This window comes from Propithecus coquereli, unplaced genomic scaffold (genome assembly GCF_000956105.1).
Source record: "Propithecus coquereli isolate 6110/MARCELLA unplaced genomic scaffold, Pcoq_1.0 Scaffold328, whole genome shotgun sequence".
NCBI lineage: Eukaryota > Metazoa > Chordata > Mammalia > Primates > Indriidae > Propithecus > Propithecus coquereli.
In genome coordinates, this window is record NW_012148930.1 from 3301005 (window position 1) to 3323887 (window position 22883).

At 36.1% G+C, this 22883-nt stretch overlaps 1 protein-coding gene across 1 annotated transcript in view; it reads left to right on the top strand.

Annotated features, from left to right (window-relative positions):
• The first annotated feature begins 3241 nt into the window (after positions 1–3241).
• The window catches only part of KCNT2 (potassium channel, sodium activated subfamily T, member 2), a 318603-nt gene continuing 298961 nt past the window's right edge, over positions 3242–22883 (top strand). Inside the window, exon 1 of the mRNA XM_012650477.1 lies at positions 3242–3457. Coding sequence (XP_012505931.1) covers positions 3363–3457 — 95 coding nt within the window. The 5' untranslated portion in view covers positions 3242–3362. The remainder of the gene's footprint in view (positions 3458–22883) is intronic.

Genomic DNA, 22883 nt, shown 5'->3' on the forward strand with positions numbered 1-22883 from the left:
CACTAGTATAATCAATCAGTGTAAGGGAAATCAGAAATTTTTTAAAAAGGAATTTTTTTCTATTAAAAAAGAAATTAGTTATTCTCAAATGTGTTTCTAGAAAATAAAAAAATAATAAAATTTCTAAAACTAAGGAATCATTCTCCTTACTTCTCATTTTTAACACTTACTCTCTACCTCATAAGCATAATCATTCAGGAGATTTTGGAAAGTACCTTTTTGTTATTATGGGGCAATCTCTCTTTCTCTAATGTATACAAGATGTTGATTAGGGGATTTAAGAATACCAGTGAGTAAGGTACAAAATTGTAATGTTTAAAACCAAGTTTAAAATTGTTTCCAAAAATTGAATTTCATGTTATAGTAGAATAAAAGCTTTCGCACATACAGGGAGAAAAAGACTCTATGAGATAGGAGATTAAAAGAGCTCAATGAAAAAAGGAAACCAGGGTAAAAAGCGTGAAAGAGGAAAATATATTTTAACAGCAGGAGTGACATGACATGACAAGAAAAAAAGTGTAGAAAGATAGGTGGGAGAACTAGAAGTCCAAATTAATGACAAAAAAAGTCTACCTGCAGAAAACTGGAAAAAAAATATAAAGGAGAGCAAAAGCATCTACCAATTATAAATGTAAGCGTCAATGCCCAAATATTGCTAATTTTAAAAGTATCAGAAAAACGTTGCTTATATTTCATTATTCTTCTAATTTTCTTAAATTTAGAATTTTAAGATTTTTTACTTTGTCACCAATTTTAAGGCACACAGAAAATCAGTGTATCATCAATGCAGTGGTTTCCAACTGCTTTGGCTTAGCACTTTAGGGAACATCGTACCATTTGTATCCTTAATAGCTAGGCTGTGACACCATAAGCCGAGCAGAGTTTTACTTATTTATTAATTTTTTTTCCTTTTAATCTACTCCTAGCCCTCTGAACTGTTGTCTGGGCACTCGGAAGCCAAATGACTAAGATCGTCACAAAGCTGTAAATAAAGGCGCACAACTTTCTTTTAAGCAAAATGTTGTTGCTTTCCCCTCTAACCGCCAGCATTTCAAGAGCCTAACAATCAATAGCTATTTTATTCTTTTTTTAGTGTCTGGTTTTTTAGTCTGTTAATGATGTGCAAATATTTCAGATTTTTCAGTCATCCAAATATAAACAGGCAGGCTATAATGGTATAAATATTAACCTGGAACTTCTTAGAACCATGTTAATAGATGATCAGATCTAAAATATAAACCGGATATTCCTTCTCTCTCTTTCTCTCCCAGCCCCCTTTCTCTCTCTCTTTCTATCTGCACAAATAATGTAGTAATAAAACTTTCTCATTTGGCAAGGTGATTATAAGAGTTCATGCTAAATAATGATTTCATAAACACATAACTCTGGAGCAAAAGTAAATGTGGAAAAATGTCAATTTCCCAGGTTTAATAGCATTTAAGGCATCTCAACACGTATCTGTTGACATTTGGCTATTTAGAAGGTACTGTGGTAGAAAGATAAGCCACAGGGAGAGGGGAAGAGACGTAAGAAAAATGCACCCGTGATCATACAGCAAGTCAGAATATAAGAAGCATTAGAAGCGAGGTACTCGCCAGGGGTCTGAAGGGTTCCCAGGGAAGGGGTTCAAAGAAAAGGCATCATAAACAGCTGGGAGAATCAGGGCACCTCATGGAGGACATGTCATTTGGGATGGGCTGGGAAGAATGGGTAGGATTTTGAAGATAGAGACAAAGGGGATGATTATTCTACTGCAACTATTATTCTTCAGATTTAGATGCTCATCCTGTCTTAGTTGATATTGCCCTTTCTGCTGACCTCTTCCTACATTTCTAACTTTCTTTATAAACCGTTGGCTACCTGACCTCTACTGAAAATTAACCATGCCACTATTTTCTGCATAGCCACGCATCTGTAAAAAACCGCCTTGTCTCTGCTTGTCTTCTCTCTGCTTGCTTCCTATTTCTTCCCTTCCCTCGAGCAGGTTGCAAACGAACAGAGAAGGTTTAGTTCAGTTTCGACGTCTTCCGCGATCCCCCCATAAATGTGTGTTTACCTCACAGGTGCTTCCAAATCTTATTATATGGTCTTTGATTATTGTCTCTCACATTGTATCTTTTTTTTTTTTTTTAAACAAGTTTGCTCCTTTACGAAAACTATGAGATCCCGCAGTAAGGCGGGGGCGGCGAGCACCTGTCGGTGCGCACCGCGGGAAGCCAGTTCCCGACGGAAAGAACGCGCTGCGCACGTGGAGCCAGAGCTCGCGGCAGGGTTCAGGCCGCCGCGGTTCCCGCGGTGTGAAGCGGCCACAGCGAACCGGAGGCTGCGGCCAGGCCGCCCGGAAGCCCACGACGCCGCCAGGAGCCGCAGCAGCAGTAACGGCAACTTACTACGAGGTAACCCTCAGCGCGTTTCCACGTGCCTTCCCAGTCATCACCTCAGTGTTTCTCTTTAGCCGCCCAACGGGGCCCTTCGTTTTCTCCTCAGTTCAGGGAAAATACCTCCTTTCCTTGAGACTGTGAGAAAAAAATGGGGCTTTCCTGGGGCTGAGAGCAGGGGATTCCCTCTCCAGAAACGTGTACTTTTTCACCCCGCCCACCCAACCTGAAGGCGTCCACAGCGAAGGAGCGGGAGACACCCCGGAACGCTCCGAGCGATCTGCGGCCCCCTCCTCCCAGAGAAGGGTCTGGAGCCTGGGAACCAGCTAATTAGCTCGCCCCCATTGGTTGTCCCCAAGGCACCCCCATGCCGTCACTGCGTTATGCTAATGAGGGGGAGTCTCATTGGCTGGGCCTCTTTTACGGCGCCGAAGGGCGACTGCGGGGAGAGACGCGTCGGCAGCGACGAAACCCACCGCCCCCCACTCACGCCGGCCCCGGGCAGCGCCTGAGGTGACTGCAGCCGCGAGGCAGCCCTGAGGGGAGGGTCTTTTACCTGCCTTTTAGGAAAGTGCTTGGCCGTCACGCGGCGCTCACTCCCCCCCCCTCTTTCTGGGCACCTCGAGTTTTTTTCCGCGAAGTAACTTTTTATTCCCGCCTCCCCCCAGTCCTGGGTACCAGAGGCGGTGCCGAGCCTGGGGGCGGTTCCTTGGCAGCGTTGATTCTTGTCGGAGCCAGACTTTTGCTCCCGGGCTCGGTTTGCATCATCCCCATCGCACCCGAGGAGAGAGGAGCCGGCCCCTTCGAGCTCAGCTTCCGGCTCCTCGCCGACCCCTCCCCCAGCCCAGGCCCCTTCCCCTTCCCCCGCCGCTCCCTCGGCCGCCGCATTTCGTGAGTTCTCTGCCTCTACCCCGCAGTATTTTCTGTATTCTCTCTCTCCGCTCCTCCATTCCTTGTTTGATGTTCCCCACTCTGTGAGGGAGGATGGTTGATTTGGAGAGCGAAGTGCCCCCTCTGCCTCCCAGGTACAGGTTTCGAGATTTGCTGCTAGGGGACCAAGGATGGCAAAACGACGACAGGTGAGTGGTGCGTTGCGGGTTGCTCCGTGAACACAGCTGCAGAAAGACGAGATGGAGGGAGGGCTGCAGGGGGAAAGGAGGGAGAAGAGGAAAAGGGAGCCAGAGAGGGAGACCGTGAAGCTGGGGGAGGGAGTAAAAGGGACTCTGATGTCTCTCCATTTTGACTCTATAGAACAGTTGCTGTAGGCAAGGAACTCTTTTCCTTTACACTTTTTTATTCTTGCAATGTATTTATTGCATTTATTCGGTGCTTATTGTTTTGTCTATCAGTGCTTTCCCAGGATGTGTATAAGGCTGGTATCAGAGGTACAATACATCCAGACGGCATGCGGTATCAGTGCCAAATAATTTTCCTTTTTTTCCTTAGGTGTGGTTAGTCAAACTCGAAAATGTATCCAAGTTTATTGAAAAAGCACATTAGAAACTTACAATCTCCTGCGTCTGTTTACCTACTCCTTGTCTATGTCGTCTTGACTAGGTGACTACTTGCCACTAGGAATTTTAGGCTGTTTAAGCATTTGGAGTTTTAGGTAAACAGTGGTTTAAATATGTAACAGGTAGTTAGTGAAAATGACAACCATTGCAATAGAAAATACTCACTTTGAGCAGGTAACTGCGAGTGTTGTTAAATAATGGTGTTTGTATAGCATGCTATAACCTTTCCATCATTAGTATATATTTAATTTAAACAGTATATGTCTCAAAATTGAAACTAAGTTTCAAAACTAGACTATTATTAGCAAAATATTGCTCATGTGTTTTATCTATACCATCACTGTTTTGCATAAACTTCTGAAATTTCCTCTATTTCTGTTTCATTATTTAAAAAAAACACATTTTGTGTTTTAGTGAATTTGATATTTTCTGGAATAGTGATTTCATGTATCACATGCCACATTTCCTTGTTTTTGAATAATATATGTATGCTAACGGGGCTTTCAACTCAATGACATGCTTCCTTGAAGTTCAGTTTGGTATTGATGTTCTATTTTAATTAAATAAAAGATCCATTATTGGTCCATTCGAAAATCCTGTCCCCATTCACTACTGGGCAATACCTGCTGTTTCTTTTCCTCACCTTCTCAGCTCCCAATACCAACTCCTGTCCTTACACACCGAGGATTTTTATCTTGAGCATCAATTGTGGATTTCTTTGATCTCATATTAATATTTTAGAGGGATATGGATATTTTGTAGGGGATAATATTTTGATTCAATCTCTTTTTAAGGTAAAACCATATATATTGGTTAAGAATTTAAAGAACTAATACCAATTAATCAGTATGCTTATAAAGTAAGGTGTTCTGGTTAATTGAAGGTAAAAAAAGAATAGGTAAGCAAATTTGCATTGACATTCAGATAAACTGTATTAGCCTAGTTAAATGACTTATCAAGTATAGCATAGTGTTCATAGCGATTGAATTTATATTTATTTCAGGACCTCAGGATCATCATATAGAATAGAATTCTTCATCTTAAAAAGTGTGAGACGGGTCGAATACATAGAGGACATACTTTGGATATGGTGGTAATAGTGTTGTTTGGTTTTTTTAAAATATCATATCCAAGATGTTAATTGTTCAGGTAGTTGCCCTTATTTTTCTAAGGATGCTGCAGAAATATTTTACTAATTAAGAATTATGGCTGGTTGAATACTAACTAAATGAATCACTGCTATATTTAAAAAGTTTTGCACAATCATTTAAAATTTTTATTATATTAAAAGTTTATGCTTGCCCAACTTTAACTTAAAAACTGAAAATAGGCTATTAAATATTTAAAAATCATTTAATCATTTTAAAATATTTGTCTAATTTTGTGGCTTTATGAAAAATTAATATTTGATTTTGGTTCCATTTGTTACTAATCTTTGAAGGCAAGATCCTTGGGATCAGAGAGACCCACATTTCAGTCCTTTGATTATTTCCTCACTAGCTGAGTGACCTTGGGAGAATCATTCAGCCATTATGAGATTCAGTAATTTTATGTTTTCAGTGGGAATAATATTATCTACCTTATAAAATTGTGACAAGGAGGAGGATGGGGAGGTACAGGACTAACAGTTAGTTGGCACTAAGCTCTGCCAAGTGCTATATGTTATCTCAATCAATCCTCATACAATCCCTGAATAGTAGGTAATTATTTTAGGGATAGGAAACTAAGATTCTGGGAAATTGAATACTTGTCCCGGGTAATATATCTTATCAGTGTAAAGATCACTTTTGAGTTCAGTTCTTTGTGACTTAAATCCCTCAAGAAATTCTTAAGTTCTTTCCACTTAATTCATTTGAATTTAGAGGAATAATTTTACAGCTCCTAGCACTGTTTAGGTGCTCATTCAGTGTTATTTCCCTTCCTCACTTCTGATTTGCACTTTGCAATTCTTTTTTTTTTTTCTTTTCAAAATCCTAAACTAAGTTAAGTAAAGTCATCTCTTTTGTCTTTTTTTTTTTTTTTTTTTTTGACAGAGTCTCACTGTGTTGCCCGGGCTACAGTGCCGTGGCGTCAGCCTAGCTCACAGCAACCTCAAACTCCTGGGCTCATGCGATCCTCCTGCCTCAGCCTCCCGAGTAGCTGGGACTACAGGCATGCGCCACCATGCCTGGCTAATTTTTTCTATATATTTTTAGTTGTCCAATTAATTTCTTTCTATTTTTAGTAGAGACGGGGTCTCGCTCTTGCTCAGGCTGGTTTCGAACTCCTGAGCTCAAACAATCCGCCCGCCTCGGCCTCCCAGAGTGCTAGGATTACAGGCGTGAGCCACCACGCCCGGCCCTCTTTTGTCTTTAATATGTCACAAATTCGTTTTTTGCAATTATGCCTTAGTAGTAATCTGATTCTACTCAGTTTTCTTCTTGGACTCAATTCCTATAGAGTTGAGGAGGAAGCACTCTTTCATATAGGAATAGGTAGATCATTTCCACCAACAGATACATTTAGTGCTCTGCCCATATTCTCTAGGTCACTTTCTATGAAGACCTGCCTGAGGTTTTCCCCAACCCCCTACCGACCTTAGGAGCACACTAAACCTGCTTGGGGAACAAACCAGAGTGCCACTGAGTAAATAGGGGGTTGTCGAATAAATACCTTAGCCTCCCTGTGCTTCCTGGCTGGGATAATTCTGAAGCATGTTCTATATTGTGTCCTAGGGGACTGAGCTCTAGTTGCCCACAGTGATAACGGGCTTACTACTGCAAGCTTTACTGGCTTCTGACCCTCCCCTCCCCTACTGGTATTTTCTAGGATCATTCCCAAATAAGCTACTTATGCTTCAGTCCTATATCAAAATCAGCTTCTAGGGAAATCTGAATCAAGATCGCTGTGTTCTGAATCTAGAGAGTCACATCCTTAAAATGGTGAGAGAATTGTGTTCCAGTTGTGGAGCGTTGCTTTCTACCTTGCTCATCACTTCAAAAATATTAAACTACATCTTAGAAGTACATTGTTGACTGGCATGTGAAAACGAGCAAGACCTGTGATAGGTGGGTGAAAAGGTATTGTTGAAGAGAGAATATTGATGGGCCTATTAGGATATAGGAAGTGTGTATTCCGTACCATAGATTGTCCGCAAACCAACCTTGGATAAGTAGGTCACCTAAATTTATATTGTACCACCTGTTGGCCGCTATACATACTCACACACACATACACAGAGGCATATTGTAAATGTAATATATATAATGTGTATGTAATAGATCTGTATTGTATTTGTAATACATGTAAAACATATGTAATATATATAATGATGTGCATATGCATTTATTATCTTAATGCCCTCCTTATGTAAGTACCTCTCATTTGCATTCTGATATCCTTTTCTGAGTAGCACATGAAAGAATAGAGTTAGACATAACAGTTCAGAGAATTTAACTCATGGATAATGTTAGTACTTTGAGGTCATAAAGTAAGTTTGAGAGTTGCTAAATGAGAACATTGCTTATGCTTTGGGATATCTGTTGTATATTTGGTGCACATTTATTTCTTAGGAATCCTGAGTAAAACCAAAAATCTAATTCAAATGTTTTGTATAAAATGTCTTTAGTGGCCCATTTATTCATTCAGCTAATATTCATTCAGCTACATTCAGATGTAGCAAATGCTTGCTACATCTCAGGGCCTCATTAAGTTAGGTCTTGGGAAGAATGTAGATTGATATATATGAACCAGTGCTTTGTCTGGAGGCCATCACAGATATAATTAGAGGTGATGGGTTCCCCCCCAGAATATTGACAGTATTGTTGATGTTATGATGATGTCCTTGTAGCATTTCCATTTTAAGACTGTCTAGAAGATCCTGTGGGATTTGTAGATAGGATATTCAGCATTTGTGTGAAAATAAAGTAACTGAAGTCACTGTATTAAAGATGACTCAAGGTATCCAACATATTTTGAAATCTAATATTTAGAATGTTTAGTATCTTTATAGTTATTCTGTGATTGAAACTAATAATGACTAGAGACTGAATTTAACTGGTTTTATGTCAAAACCATTCTGTGATATGTAAAGTTGTTATAGTGTTAAAATCCATTGTTTTCTGTTTTAACATTTCTTTGATTTGTAAAACAGTAAAGATTTAGAGTATTCTGCAGTTAAAGACTGGTGAGTTTCAGGTTTTAAATACTTTCGGAGAGTTAAAACAAGTCCTTCTCTTTTATCATGATTTAGTAATTTTAAAGTTTGAAACAGTGCACTTGATGTGAATAAATTGTCACAATTCCAATTACTGTTAATGGACTATTATCAGTTGTAGCCACAGAAGGCTAGGTCATTTATTTAATTAAGGCCATTCTGGTTTTCAAAAATCAGGGCATTTGTTCCAATTTCAATCATTTTAGGTGTATCTTTTATATTTTATAGATGGCATTTAAAAGTAATGCAAGCAGGTCACCTAGTGCATTGTAGTTATTAAAACCTTAAAAGGATTTGAAAAAAGAGTAACAATCAATTAACAATTTGAGGTATTTATAAAATAGAGGAAATGTTGGAATAGCATTTGGAATATATGTAATTTTAGATATCTTACACTGCAAAATGTATTTCTTTATATAATCAAATTCAGTTGTGGGAATGGGTTTTAGATTAGCATTTGAAACATTTTAAGTTACAAATTTTATTTCCCATTATAAACTATACATTGTTTTGAAAAGTAGCCATTTATTATATAGTATTTATTCTCAGTTTGTAAGTTCAGTTCAGTAAATACCGTGTTTAAATTTTGGGTGTTATTAAAATGAATGAAATGTTATTTTTACTGTTTAATTATATAGTGGAACTACGCACACGCAGTATCTGTAAAATGGTTTATTTATTGTTAGAAAGAGAACCCAGGCAATCCTGTTTCTTAGCACTGTCAATTATCTTAAGATAAATCTCCACAAATAGGCAATAAAAATTAAAAACTTAAATAGGTAATGGTGTTTAAAAGAGAGTGTAGAGGGCTGGGTGCGGTGGCTCACGCCTGTAATCCTAGCAATCTGGGAGGCTGAGACGGGGGCGGGGGGAGTTCGAGCTCAGGAATTTGAGACCAGCCTGAGCAAGAGTGAGACCCCGTCTCTTCTAAAAAAATAGAAAGAAGTTAGCTGGACAACTAAAAATATACAGAAAAATTAGCTGGGCATGGTGGCACGTGCCTGTAGTCCCAGCTACTTGGGAGGCTGAGGCAGTAGGATCACTTGAGCCCAGGAGTTTGAGGTTGCTATGAGCTGACACCACGGCACTCTAGCCAGGGCAACAGAGTGACACTCTGTCTCAAAAAAAAAAAAAAAAAAAAAAAAGATTGTAGATACATACAGTGCCATACATCGAATACAGAAAAAATTATTATTTAATAATTATTGTTTTTCAATAGTTGCCAACAATTCAGACATCAATATTTTATATAAAAACACATAGGATTCTTTCCTTTTGACTCACTCTTATAAATAAATTTGAAATGTAGCTTTTCAAATTAGTTAGAATTCATTCTAAAGTTTGATTCCATTTACCCTCTATCATATGTGTACTTTCGGTATTTGATTATATATTAGTGAGTCTCGCAATTTTAACTTTTCACAGTACCTTCATATATAATAAGTCTTGGATCAGGGAGGTTGGAATGTAGTAATCTCATTTTCCACATAAGGTATGTAACATTTTAAAGAGATTAAACTTTCTACTATTAATAAATAGTCTCTCTATTGCAGCTTCAACTTAGTTTAGAGGATAGGTGCAAAAACATACTTCCAGATGAGTGACCAAGAAAATTATTTCATCTATTATCACAATTTAAACATTTTTTTCCTTCTCTGTTAGTAATGTAACTTAACTTCTGCAAAAATATATTTAAAAGATATTATGAAAAATACTGAATACAAATGAAGGCCAAACACGAATAGCTTTGTTCTTCACTATTGGTACAAAATGAAAATTAAACTATCAATATATTTAGTCATAACATGTATCAGTAGCTAGACCATGATTTTCTCTTTTTGCTGATGTTAATCATGAATGTAATATATTTAATGGCTTTACAAATCATATTCTTGTTTATTAAAATGTTTTGTATATTCATAAATGTCTTAGTCTGTTCAGGCTGTTATAACAAAGTACCTTAGACTGGATAATTTATAAACAACAGAAATTTATTTCTCATAGTTTTTGAGGCTGAGAAATCCAAGTCAAAGCACCAGCAGATTCTATGTCTGGTGAGGGGTCTCAGCTTCATAGATGGCACCTTATTGCTGCATCCTTATATGGGGTTAGGGGAGGTAGGAAGCTTGCTTAAGTTTCTTTTATAAGGGCACTAATCCATTCATGAGGGTGGAATACTTAATACCTAATCACGTCCTAAAGGCCCCATCTCTTAATTCTATCAGTTTGGGTATTGAGTTCTAACATAGAAATTTTGGGGGGACACCAATTTTCAGACCATAGTAATAAATCATTTTGTTATTGATAGTTCATCTGTTTTTATTAGAGTATTTTTGTATTGTCAGTGGCATCTTATTAGGCATCAGGCTTGTCTAAGTTATCTTTAGAAAATAAAACAAAAATGAATATTTTTTTTATAGTGAAACCAGTTGCTTTATACACTTACAGCTTGAAATTAAGTTAACTTGGTCTTTTCTGAGCAATACTTAATATCCTTCATCAAGATGTTCTCAAAGCTTTTCCTGAGTTTTAAATTTGTAATGAAAATTTACTCTGCAAAAGTAATCAAAACAATAAATAATGGTCAGAAAGACAATTGATTTTACTTTTTCACAGTCCTTGATTAGATATGGGATTTTTTTATGGGTCATGAAAAAAACTATTCTTTTCACAAGGATCTTCAGCATCAGACAGCAAGCCAGTTGCAGTCTAAGTAACAGACATCTATGCAAACATCGTGAACTAGTTAATAGGATAAACTATATCCACATAAATAACAATATATTATAGTTATCCGCTCAACTTCTTTTTTTCTTTTTGAAAGTAGAATGAATAGATATGAATGTTAGACATCTTATCAAAGAAATAGGATTTTTAGATAAAATATGTAGGAATAAAAACACTGTTTGGGCAACTTATTTTTTTTGTAATCCAGTGTGGTGCACCTTAAAAAAAAAGATGGGGTGGGCCAGTATACAGGGTCAGAGAATCGGTATGATTGATATAAAATTGGTAGAGCCCCATCATAATAAATAGGTTAAAACAATCACTGTACTATTTAATAGTAAAGCCAATTCTGTTTTTGCTAAATAACATCTCCTTGAAGAAAGTGTGACAGAGTCATTGAGAGGTTGCCCTTCTCTTTTCAAAATTTAAAAGATATTCTGTAGAAACTCTTACTTAATAGCATTGAAATCATTCCCTCACAAACATTAAACATCTTCTAATTATCAAGAAGTACACTAAGCACTAGGGATAAAATTGTGAGCAAAACAGACCTAGTTCAGATCCCGGTGAAAGTTATAGTAGTAGAAATAGACATCATATTTGAAAAAAATTACAGAAATGAGCTTAATTACGGTTGTTCTAGCTTATAACCAAAATTGCAAAATGCCATGAGAAGGCATGATTGGAGGACCTTGACTAGTCTGACAGATGAGAAGAAGGTGGTTTGGGTAAAGTTTTCAAAGAAATCTATGCTGAGATTGAGATCTAAGGATGAGGTGATCTTAGTAGGCAAAGTGGGAAAAGAATGTTTCAGGCTAAGGAGGAGCTTGCCTAAGGGCCAGTGGAAGGAGAGAGCAAGGCATTTTCAGGGAACTGAGGAAATTCAGGAGGCATTTGGAGATATGGGTCTGGAGTTCAGGAGTCTAAAGTAGAGCTTACGTAGAAGTCATTCATCGCTAAGGCGAACGTCACTTAGAGAAGAGCAGAGTGGGCCTGGGGCACTGACACGATTCCATCCTCAGCATAAAGTCAAAGTTAGTGGGGTGGAGTTGTAGAATGTGGGATGAAACTAAAGGTAGGGGACTTGAAGTACCTCCTCATGTTGAGTGTGCCGCCTAGGTATAATAGAGACAGATAAACGGGGCCAGGAACTTCTTTCTGGTAGAGGTCTTGGTGGTATATGTAAGGCTTTTAAAGTTGCAAGTGAACAATGAAAATTTATGAACAAACAAATTATAAATACGGAGCATAAATATGTATTTTACTCTTGTAATTAAAATATAGAACACCATTAATCTGTTAAACATTTAATATAATCCATATTAAATATTTATACCTGATATGTATTTATAAATAATTATTGTGTTTCATTCTAATTAATATACAAACCAGAAATCCACCCATATCACAATAATGAGTTTTACTTTGTCGGCCAAACAGCATTATTAGTTTTTATTGCCTAAAACATTAATATCGACAACTTTTCTAAAATCATATATTATGTCACTGTAGTTTTCTTGGTTAAATACTCACTGTTAATAAACAAAAACTTCAGTTTCTTAGGAGCAGAGGTTTCCTTGCATGTCCTGTATCCAACCACCTCCTGACTATCTCTCCAACTTAACGCTTTGTTCATATGTTTGTTTGGCCTCATAATTTGTTCCACATCCTGAAGGATTTTTTCCCCTATTTCAGGCAACTGGAGCTTTCCAGGCTCTAATCTCTTCACCTCCGAACTCCAAAGCCACCTCCACCTCCCAGTCCAAAGAGACAAAGGAATCTATTACCACTGGTGCACTGACTTATTTAGTTTACATTAATGATTTATTTTTACAAGTATGTGCAGTGTCTGGAGGACCCTGAGCTACTGGGATAGTTGAATGCCTACCTCTCACGCAGAAGAATGATCATGTACATGATTGCAGCAGATGAATAAAAACCTAGGCTCCATGAAGGCAAGAAAACACTGAAATGGCTTTGGATCCTTTGTGAATTATTAATAGAAATTTCTGATCTCCTTAATAACTAGGTATAGACTAGTGTCTGGTCATCTAAAAACAGAGGAGTGAATTATTAATAGAAATTTCTGACCTTGACTCCTTAATAACTAGGTGTAGACTAGAACAGACTGACTCCTACAGAAAGCCTTAGATGTAGTATAATTTCAAGGTAAGGAGGAACCACTGCACATAGTTGGCAAAATAAATCAGTGTAAACTAAATAAGTTGGTGCACCAATAGTATTAGATTTGTCTCTTTCCACTGGGAAGTGGAGATGGCTTTGGAGTTGAGTGGTGGTGAAGAGGTGAGAGCCTGGAAAGCCTTAGTTGCCTGAAAGAAATAGGGAAAAATGCTTTGGGATGTGATGGAAAAAAGAATCAGCAAGGACAGTGGGATTTCTCACCACAATTTTGTCTTTTGTCTTGGATAGACCATATTTATCTTCATCTTTTCTGACAAGTAGAAGCAGTGAAGGAACACAGAAACAGAAATCCAGCTGTGGAGCTTGGCTTGCCTGTAGGGGATAGTGGCTGGCAGCACAGCTCCAACTCTTTGAACCCTTTCCTCTTTAGCGTCTCAGTCGGACCTCCCTTCCAGACTGTGCTTCAGTAGTCGCAGCATTATTGCAACTGTGCCACGACTTTAAAAAGGGAGAATCATTTCCCGCTGTGTGTGCATTCCTTGAGCTCAAGTTGTATTACTTCCAATTTTCACAGTATATAAATATGGGTAAGAAATGGACTTTGCATACACAGCCAAAAAAAAAAAAGTTAAGTGTAAGAAATAGAGGACTGCTGCTTGTTCTTGGCTTTCTTACACTAGACTTACACAGAATCATAATGATAAATTGTTATTACAAGGGCACGCTTAGCTCATCTTGTAAATACTGTGTGAATAGGGATAAAAGCAGATTAATACATTTCAACCTCTTTTAACTCCCTGTGGGAAAATTTGTAGATTGTCCACATATTACAAACAGCCAGTTATTAACAACAGGGGCCAGATGTGTGGTTTAATAATGGACAGCCTGCTGTCTCAGGTCTGTCAAAAACTGAAATACTGCTCTATCCCTTAGGCATCGGATAGGGTGATCAGCAAGCTACACAGGTACTATCAAGGAGTGATGGTAATGACTTCAGTCACTGCCACACCATGCGGTGATTACATTGGCATATTATAGATGGAAACTTTCAGTATTTTGTTTCCATTTCTTGCCTTTCTCCCCTCAAAAGAATTCATTTGCTATTTCACATATTTCTAATAAAATTGTAGAAGATAAAGTGAAAATGGATGATAATACTGATAATAGTATTTATCATAAAGACAGTCAACATTTACTAAGAGTTTAATTTGTGTCAAGCATTTTTCTAAGCATGTTACATGTATTATTTTATTTAATCTTTACACTGAGTCTGGGAACTCTGTTATTTTTCCCATTTTACAAATGAATCACGCAAGGTACAGAAATACATAAATTGTTGCAAGTCATATAACCCATAAGAGGTAGAACCAGAATCTAATTATTATGCTTACCAATGATGTTTGTAACATATACAAATGTGATTTAATGTTATTTAAATAGTAGAAAGAACAAAATGCAAACAAATGTAAAGGCTTTTGAAGACAGAAAAATCACAGTTTTTGCATGCCCATAGGCCAATATTACAATGATTAGCTCAAAAAGAATGTTATGGAAATTTTGAAGTTGGTAATATTTTCTGGGAGAAATACATTGTGTAGAGCATTGTGCTTTTGACAGCCTGGAGAAAGTAGATTGAAATAGGAAATTAGCAAAACAACTAAGACAGAAGTTTTATCTGTGTGTGTGTTTTTATTCTTTCTTTATTTATTTGAAATAGGGTAAATGTAATTGGTAATCCAGGACCAAAATAAAAATAATGGCTTAGTAGAATAGGTAATGTGAAAGGTGAAAAAAAAAATGAATCCTGAGCCTATACAAATCAAAAAGGCATTATGTAAGATCATGTAATTAACTAAGATGGTTTTAAAAAGTCCATTTCAAAAGCATTGTCTGGGGTCATCCATGTCTTTACTACTTTGCTAAATTCACAATAATTATTTTCTTTTGATATGGTTGGATTTTTTTTTTCGATGTTTCTCAGTAGGACCTTGGGATTTCCTATTTATACTTCTATTCCCTAAAGTATTTGTACCTGTGTGAAATTCATTTTTTTCTCAGCCACTGTAATGGTGATAAAGAAAACTCTGTTCTAGAGATGTTGCGAAGTTTAAATGTTGTAATGTGAAATTACTTGATTTAGAGCTTAACACTTAGGCCTAACTGTTAGTTATGTTTCATCTATTCTAAAGAAGATTTTCAGTGGTTAACAGAAATAGATGCAATAGAATAAAATAAATAGAAAATAAAACAGAATAAAAAGATAATGAGAAAAATCAAGTGAGGTGTACAGTTGGTACACAGTATGAATTCTGTGAGTTCATGTATAGTTACTGGAAATGGGTCACAAAGTTAGAGCAAAGAAGAAGACATGATCAGTCACATGAGATGAGAAATGAACTAGTAGTTCAGGAGAAGTACGGGTTTCCTTTGTGTTCAAATTTAAAGGAAATTGCTCCTGTGGATCTTTGGTTAGTGTACAATATTCTTACCCACTCTCCTACCATAAAAGAATAGCAAATTTCATAAGATTCTTATGACATGCTCACTGCCATCTGCTGATATAACTAGAGAGAATTATTCACTTAAAGTAGATCTACAGGACACACACATAAATGTGTTTCAGATATATGTTGTAGGACAAAAAAAGGAACGCACGAGGTTACTGGCGGATTGTAAGTCTTTTGTGTAATCTTTCTTAGATACTTTTAAAATATAGATGTCTTTGCTTAATAAGATTGGAGTTACATTCTTTCCTGAGAACCTGAAAGGTAAATGTAGTCAATAAGGGTAAGGATGGTTCTCCTTTTATGGAGTCTCCTCCATTAGCTCAAGCCTGAATTGTGGTTATTTTCACTTCCTTACATATATTGAATTAATTAATTAATTTTCTTTCTCCACAAATGTCCAAAGTAAATATCATACAACTTAATGCTCTATGAAAAGTTTGTAGGAATTCCGAATTTGGTTGTTTATGTAGCCCTATGGAGTTGGCCCTCCCATATCCATGAGTTTCACATCCATGGAACCAACCGCAGATGGAAAATATTAAAAAAAAACCTACAACATAATAATACCACAATAAAAATAATGCAAATAAACAAATATAGTATAACAAGTATTTACATTGTATTAGGTATTATAAGTAATCTAGATTTAAAATATATGGGAGGATGGGTTAGGTTATATGCAAATACTATGCCATTTTGTAACTGCCATTTTGAACATCGTTAGGTTTTGGTATGCACAGGGGTCCTGGAACCAATCCGTTGTGTATACCAAGGGATGACTGTATATCTAATTATTATAGCTAACTTCTAGTTGCTAAATAATTGATAATCATATAAATAACCTCAAACTAAGACATCTTTTCAATTTGTCCATTACCACCAATATCACAATAATCATCCCAAATCCTCCATTTCCAAAGTTTGCTTCAGTTTTGTACTATTTTTGTATTTGTTTCCCTAATTAGTTACTGAGCTCCACCTATTCTTTTTGGTAGTGCTTCATGCCTTCCTATTTAAATACTACAGCACTTGACAGCATACCTCGTTATTCTAAGTCTGTTTTATGTACTCCACCTCCTGTAATGTTCAGTACCCAACTCAAGCCTCATTCAACCCATGTATTTTCATCATAATATTCTTAAACATGATTTACCATATCATATTCATGTTTTAAAATCTGTGGTATGTTGTTAATGCTATTATGTGAAATTTAAACTGCTCAGCTCAACATTCATTGCTCTTCATTAATTGACTTTTCTTCCTAAAATGCTTTTTGAAATTTAGCCACTGTAGTCATTCACAGAACAAACACAGCCCTCATCTCTGATGTCTGTCTGCTTCAGCGCCTTTGTTTGTATCATACCATGATCTGAGGCTGTCTTGCATCACGCCTTCCTCTTCTTCATGACTGGATCCTAAGCTGGTTGCAGATCCAGAGTTACTAATGACGTTTTTGAAATCACTCAGATTACTCCATATAGTCTACGTTATGTTTTTTATAATCATGCTTATATTTTTGCAGGTATAACATATGACTTTATAGGGAAAAAGCCATTTCTTCAGTTCATTTTGGATCTTGCTACATTATTTAGCACAAGTGGTTTATGTTAATATTAATAGAAAGGCTCCAAGAATTTTAATTCTATCATATAAGGGAGATATTAACAAAAGAAAAAAATAAGTCATAGCTATGAATATATATGGCACTACATATATACATATGTATGTTATTATAATAAAAATAAGAAATCATTCGAATTCAAGTTTCTTCTCCCCATGGAAACAAAATAGTTTTTTATGCTTGTTCTAACCCTAGGTATTGTAGTTTAAGTTATTTGATTTAAAAATGTCTTTTCCACATCTAGTTTAATATTCACAAGGAACTTTCCTTTGGAAATAGCAAAGCAGAATGTGCTTCAGTCCGTAATTCATGCTGTGACAGTTCAAATGACTGTTAAAGTGAATTCTGAAATTTACATAGGGAGCTGCTCAGTGAAAACCATCAATCTGCTTGACAGCCAGCAGTGCCATTGTCCAAGGGACATGGGGAGTTGTTGTAAATGATCAACACCGTCTCACACTCGCATAGGTAATGGTAGTAATACTTACAGAGTTGGGATGAACAGAGTGGAATTCCTGTGTGTTTTTTTGTACTGAATCCTATAAAAATTTTTTTTTCCTTATTTAGGAACAGTGCTTATTATATAATTTAGAGTCTGTTTAGCTTTACAATGTTAGTAGGAATAAAAAACGATGTTTTCAAAGAATAGAAAATACGTGATATGCATTTGTGACAGTTATCTAAACGTTTGAAGTCTTCAAATACAAGGCACGTTATTCTGAAACACGTATATTCCTATTATTAGTCTGTGTACCGAGTCAGATCCTTTTGTGTTTGTTTTTGTCACATGGAGTGACCACTTTTGATTTACTTCACTCTTCTTTTCGGTACCAGAAAGAAGTTTGTGACCATCTCTTTACACTTTCAGCTTTACTACCCACATGGAAGTTAGGAGAGAGAGAAACTCTAGTCACGTACAGAAATATATAATTAAATGTATGCCTAAGAGAAGACTAATCAAAATGTTCTTTATGAAGTTGCTGTGACTTGCTGCAACGTATTTCAAGTAATAGCACCTTTTATAATGGAGCGAGGGAGAAGTTCCTCTGTGAATTCCCATCGTGTTGAGATTGAACTTAATCCTGCTACCGTATGAGGCGGGATGCTGTATGGGAGGTACTTGAAGGATGTTATCCTACACTCATAAGGTCGTTGATCTCATGTTGTGTTGGAGAAGTAAGACATAGAAAATAACAATTATATAATTAGAATGTGGTACAAGGGCTAGTACTGTGGGAGTATTAGAAAAAAGCTTCTAGGAAAGAGAATTCTAGAAATAAAGTAAATTTTATATATTAGAATTCATATATTAGAAATAAAGTAAGAAAGGCCAGCACAAAGGCATAGGGGGTGGGTCCTCCAGAGAGCATGTTCTAGAAAAAATAAAGTAAGTAGACACAATTGAAAACAAAATAATATATGTGAAGATCACTACTACATCTTGTTGGAGTTTGAGGGGAAGATTGTAGGAGAAATTATTTTGTCAAGTGAAAGAAAGACTTTGATTTCTTTTTCTGTAGACTGTGGTGCATTTTTTAAAGGTTTTGAATACGGAAGTGGTGTGATCAAAGTTACAGCTTTAATGGAATTACTATTTCAGAAGCATGTGGAATGGTTTAGAAGAGAAAGAGTGGGGAGATTCATTAAGCTACTTCAATGGGCTAAAAGAGGTAGAGAAGTGATAGTGAAAAGGGCAAAAGAAAAAAAATCCAAGAAAAAAAATTTTGGAGGTGTCATTAAGACTTCAGAATGGATGGAAGAATATTGACGTCATGAAATAAGAGGAAATATAAAAAGAGGAACATCTTGTGTTAGTGTTTGTCATGTTTATTCACTACAATTTGGTATTATTCATTAGTACTGTAAATTCCAGAGGGAAAAAATCTCTAGTGTCTAACTAGTATACCTCACAAAACACCCAAGAAAGGTACTATTTACTACATTCATTTTCATTATTGATCAGATTTAGTTGAACTGAGCCAGCAGTAGTTAAGTCCTGCCCATGAGTTGCAGTCTGTGCTAATGTCTCTGGAAACAAGATATCTCTAGCCTCTGCTTATCTCAGAAAGGGAAGAAAGACAGATAAACAAGTATTTATTGTGTAGCATACTATATAAAAAATATTTAAGTATGAACAAATTATGGAGCTAGCACCGGAAAAAATGATTGATGATATGTGCATGTAATATATATGATATATAAAAGCTAAATATGGATGTAAACTCTTTTAAGTTTATTGCTTTTATATTCTTCACAACATGGATGGAAGGTAAAACAATTCCATGTACATTTTATGTGTAGAAAAAGCAACTAAAAATAATTTAAATGCTTGACACAAATGGCAGAAATTCCCTGTGGATTCTTTCAGTTGCAAATCATGGAAAACCCAGCTAAGATAGCCTAAGTAATACACTCAATAAAACACGGAGTCTGCACTTAGGGTAGTTTCGGGGTTGGCTTTAGAGCCAATTTCACTTTCAGCATCCCTCGACAGGTGTCAGCCCATCCCCTTTCTTTGGGTCCTCTTGATTCCTGAATGGCTGCTCTAGTTCCAGCTGTCGCTTACGGTGACAAAGTCCAAAGGCAGAGAAAATAATGATCCTAGTATTGTGCCCTTCTTAAAAGTGAGAAATGTTTTGCCAGAGGCACCCTAACGGATTTACTCTCATTTGCTATTGGCTAGAATTCTGTCACATGCCCAGGCCATGCCAGAACCAAACTGTGGTAAAAGCAATGAATCCACTACGGTGGCTTAGAACAGTTACATTGCACCCCTGGAGCTGAAAGTGGACTCAGCTTCCTCTGAAGGATTTTGCCACTTTGAGGAGTGTGAACAAAATCAAGTTTGTTTATGGAGCAAAGAGTGTGTGTATGTCTCTGTGTGTGTGTGTTTTGCTGGGTGGGCGGGATGGTAGGATGGAGGTTGGGCAAGGGATATGGCTATCATGAGATTGGGGACCCATAATTCTAGTTCAAACTCAAAGAATAATTCTTTAATCATTTCATTGTTTTCTTTCACTTCTGAGCACTTATCTGAGGAAATTATAATTTCAGCATATTTTCTAATTCTTTTCTTGCAAACGAAATGGTCTGATATATGAATGTTCTCAAATTCTTTTATGAAAATTATAACATAATAAACACTGCACCAACCTGTAACTGGGCCCTTTGGAAAATTGTAGGCCACCCCACATTGTCCTTGTGTTGATAAATGAGTCTTCATGATCAGGAGGGAATGTGACTATAGCTGTTGCCCAGGTGAACTCTTTCTTACTGCCAAGTAACCTCTAAATTCAATTGAGAAGCTAGAACTTTGTTTTACTTAAAATTTTAAAGTAGACGAACTGTCAGCATTATGAATGATGTAGCACCTGCCCACCCCACCCCTCTCACTGAAAAGTCATTTTTTACCTCGAAGACCATGTCCCACGTTATCTAGAAGAGCAGTGAATAAAAGAATGAGGGTCTTGCAAAGGTCTAGAAGGAAGCAGGAGGGCGGGGCTCTGGAGGAGGAAGAGGGTGATCCTCGGGTTGTCTCCTGAAGCCTGGCCCTGCATTACAGTGACATTGGTACTCTTTCTCTTTCTTATGACAAGTCATCTGACCATTAGAATTTGTTCTACTCATTAATAAATAGATGTTGTCTGTCAGTAGTAGGCATATGTTGATCACTTATAGCATAGGTGGGATTTTTATATAGTTCTTTTCCCCTTTGTCCTCTTATATTTTTGCTAATTTGGCATATTTAAAACAGGTTGCGTGCAGAAGAGCTGTAACTGGTCAGTAGTGTGAGAGAAGTAAAGATTGACAAGTGTATTTGGCTTTTTGCTTTCAATATCTATTTTAACATTTTGGTGATTTCCCAAAGACTAGAGGGCTGCACTATTTTTAAAACAACAATGGCTTCAGAAATCTTTTCCTTGGTGCTAGAATGAAGAAAGCAAGAGGAAAGTCAGTCTTTTTATTTATAAAAAATTGCATTTAGAAGATTTGTAGTAGCACATTCTAAGTAGTTCCTTGTAAATATTGATTTGGAAATCTATGCACCTAAAGAGCTCTTCTAATGAAATGGAATGAGTATGATAGACTATAGGTTTAATAACTGACAGAATGAATAAAAGGGACAATTTGATTTATTCAGAACACTTACAGAGATCCAAGAATATCAGGAATGTGCAAGAGCAGTCACATAAAATAATTGTTAATGAATATAAAAAATGTCATAATACACATACTCATGTTGTATACTTTTATAAGAAAGGAAGCAACTTCTTAGATTAATGTTGATGGAGCTGATCTGAGAGGGGTTGTTTTTTGGTTTGGTAGACATCCCAAAGATAGAGAGTTTCGGAACAGAAAAATTAGGCAAAATGTTATGCTTAAACTTAATTACATTTTTGACATTTAATCCCAATAATTCTAGACTACAAATACTACACTAAATTCTTTTGAGAACTTTTTTTTAAAATATGTAGTTGGTATATTTTAATGTGTAAAATTATTAAAAGAAGAACATGTAAAATACTTTACTCACACACATACATACATATACATATATTTTATATATAATGACTTTAACGATTATGTTTACACAAATGGAGTTATACCCCATAGAAGGTACAGTTTTGTCAACTGCTGTATGCACTTAACATATTGTTAAGTAGACCTGGTTAGTGCAATATATCTCTAAGTATATTCCTGAAATAAGATTATTTTTGATACTACAATATTCTATAATATGAATGTATCATATATAATTAATTAGGTTTTGTTGTTACTGTTGCTAAACATTTAGCTTACTTTCATGATGATATCTTACATTTTTGCCTCTAAATATTTGTAGGCATCTCTGGGGCCTCAGTGATGATTTTTCTAACATAAATTCCTAAAGGTAGAATTACCCTTTTGAGGAATAAGAACGTCAGTATAAAGACAAAGTATAAAAGACACTTTATGTCTTTTAATGCATACTTCCATATTGTACTCCAGAAATATATTTCAGGTTCTATGCATGATTATTATTTCATATATTATTACTATTTGGTAATAATCAGTGCCCATAATTATATAGCTTCTATATTATTATAAAATATGAGTTTATAACATGATTGACTAGAGAGTAATATATTCATCCTTTTTGCTTTCCCTGTGTATTTTTGTATCATTGTCAAAGCAAAAGCAAACAAGGAAAGAAACAAGAAAATTGACACAGTGCATGTATTAACAATAACAATAAAAGTAACTGCTTTTAAAAAAATCTCAACAAAATGCTTGCAATAAGACAATGTTTTTGTTTTACCAGTAAAATCTCTAATTTGCTATTCTAGTAAGAAAAATAAAGGAAACAGATGAATAAATTACACGTGGACATTGCGCTCTTAGAAGAGCTAATGATGTAAACAGATAATATTCAGGTTTTTATTATTTCAAGTAAATCATCACATTTGTGGTATACTGCATTCGAGACAATAGGGCAACAGCTTTTGCTTTAAATGTTTACTTTCCTGGTTTTTCTACCTATTTAATCTATGTTTATATACTATAGAACACCACATTTCAATCACATCCTACAAATACTACAAATCAAATACTAAAATACTACAGATACCGTGTTTAAATAACCTGCAGAAGTGAAACTGCAAGATTTGAGATATTCAAATGCTACTCTCTCTTGAAATGGCAGTTCAGTTTAATAATAATAAAAAAAGAATTTACCCCTCATCCCGCCTCAGCTGACAGGAAATGTTTTCTAACATATTGATTATGATGATGATGATTATGATTATAGTAATTTTTCCA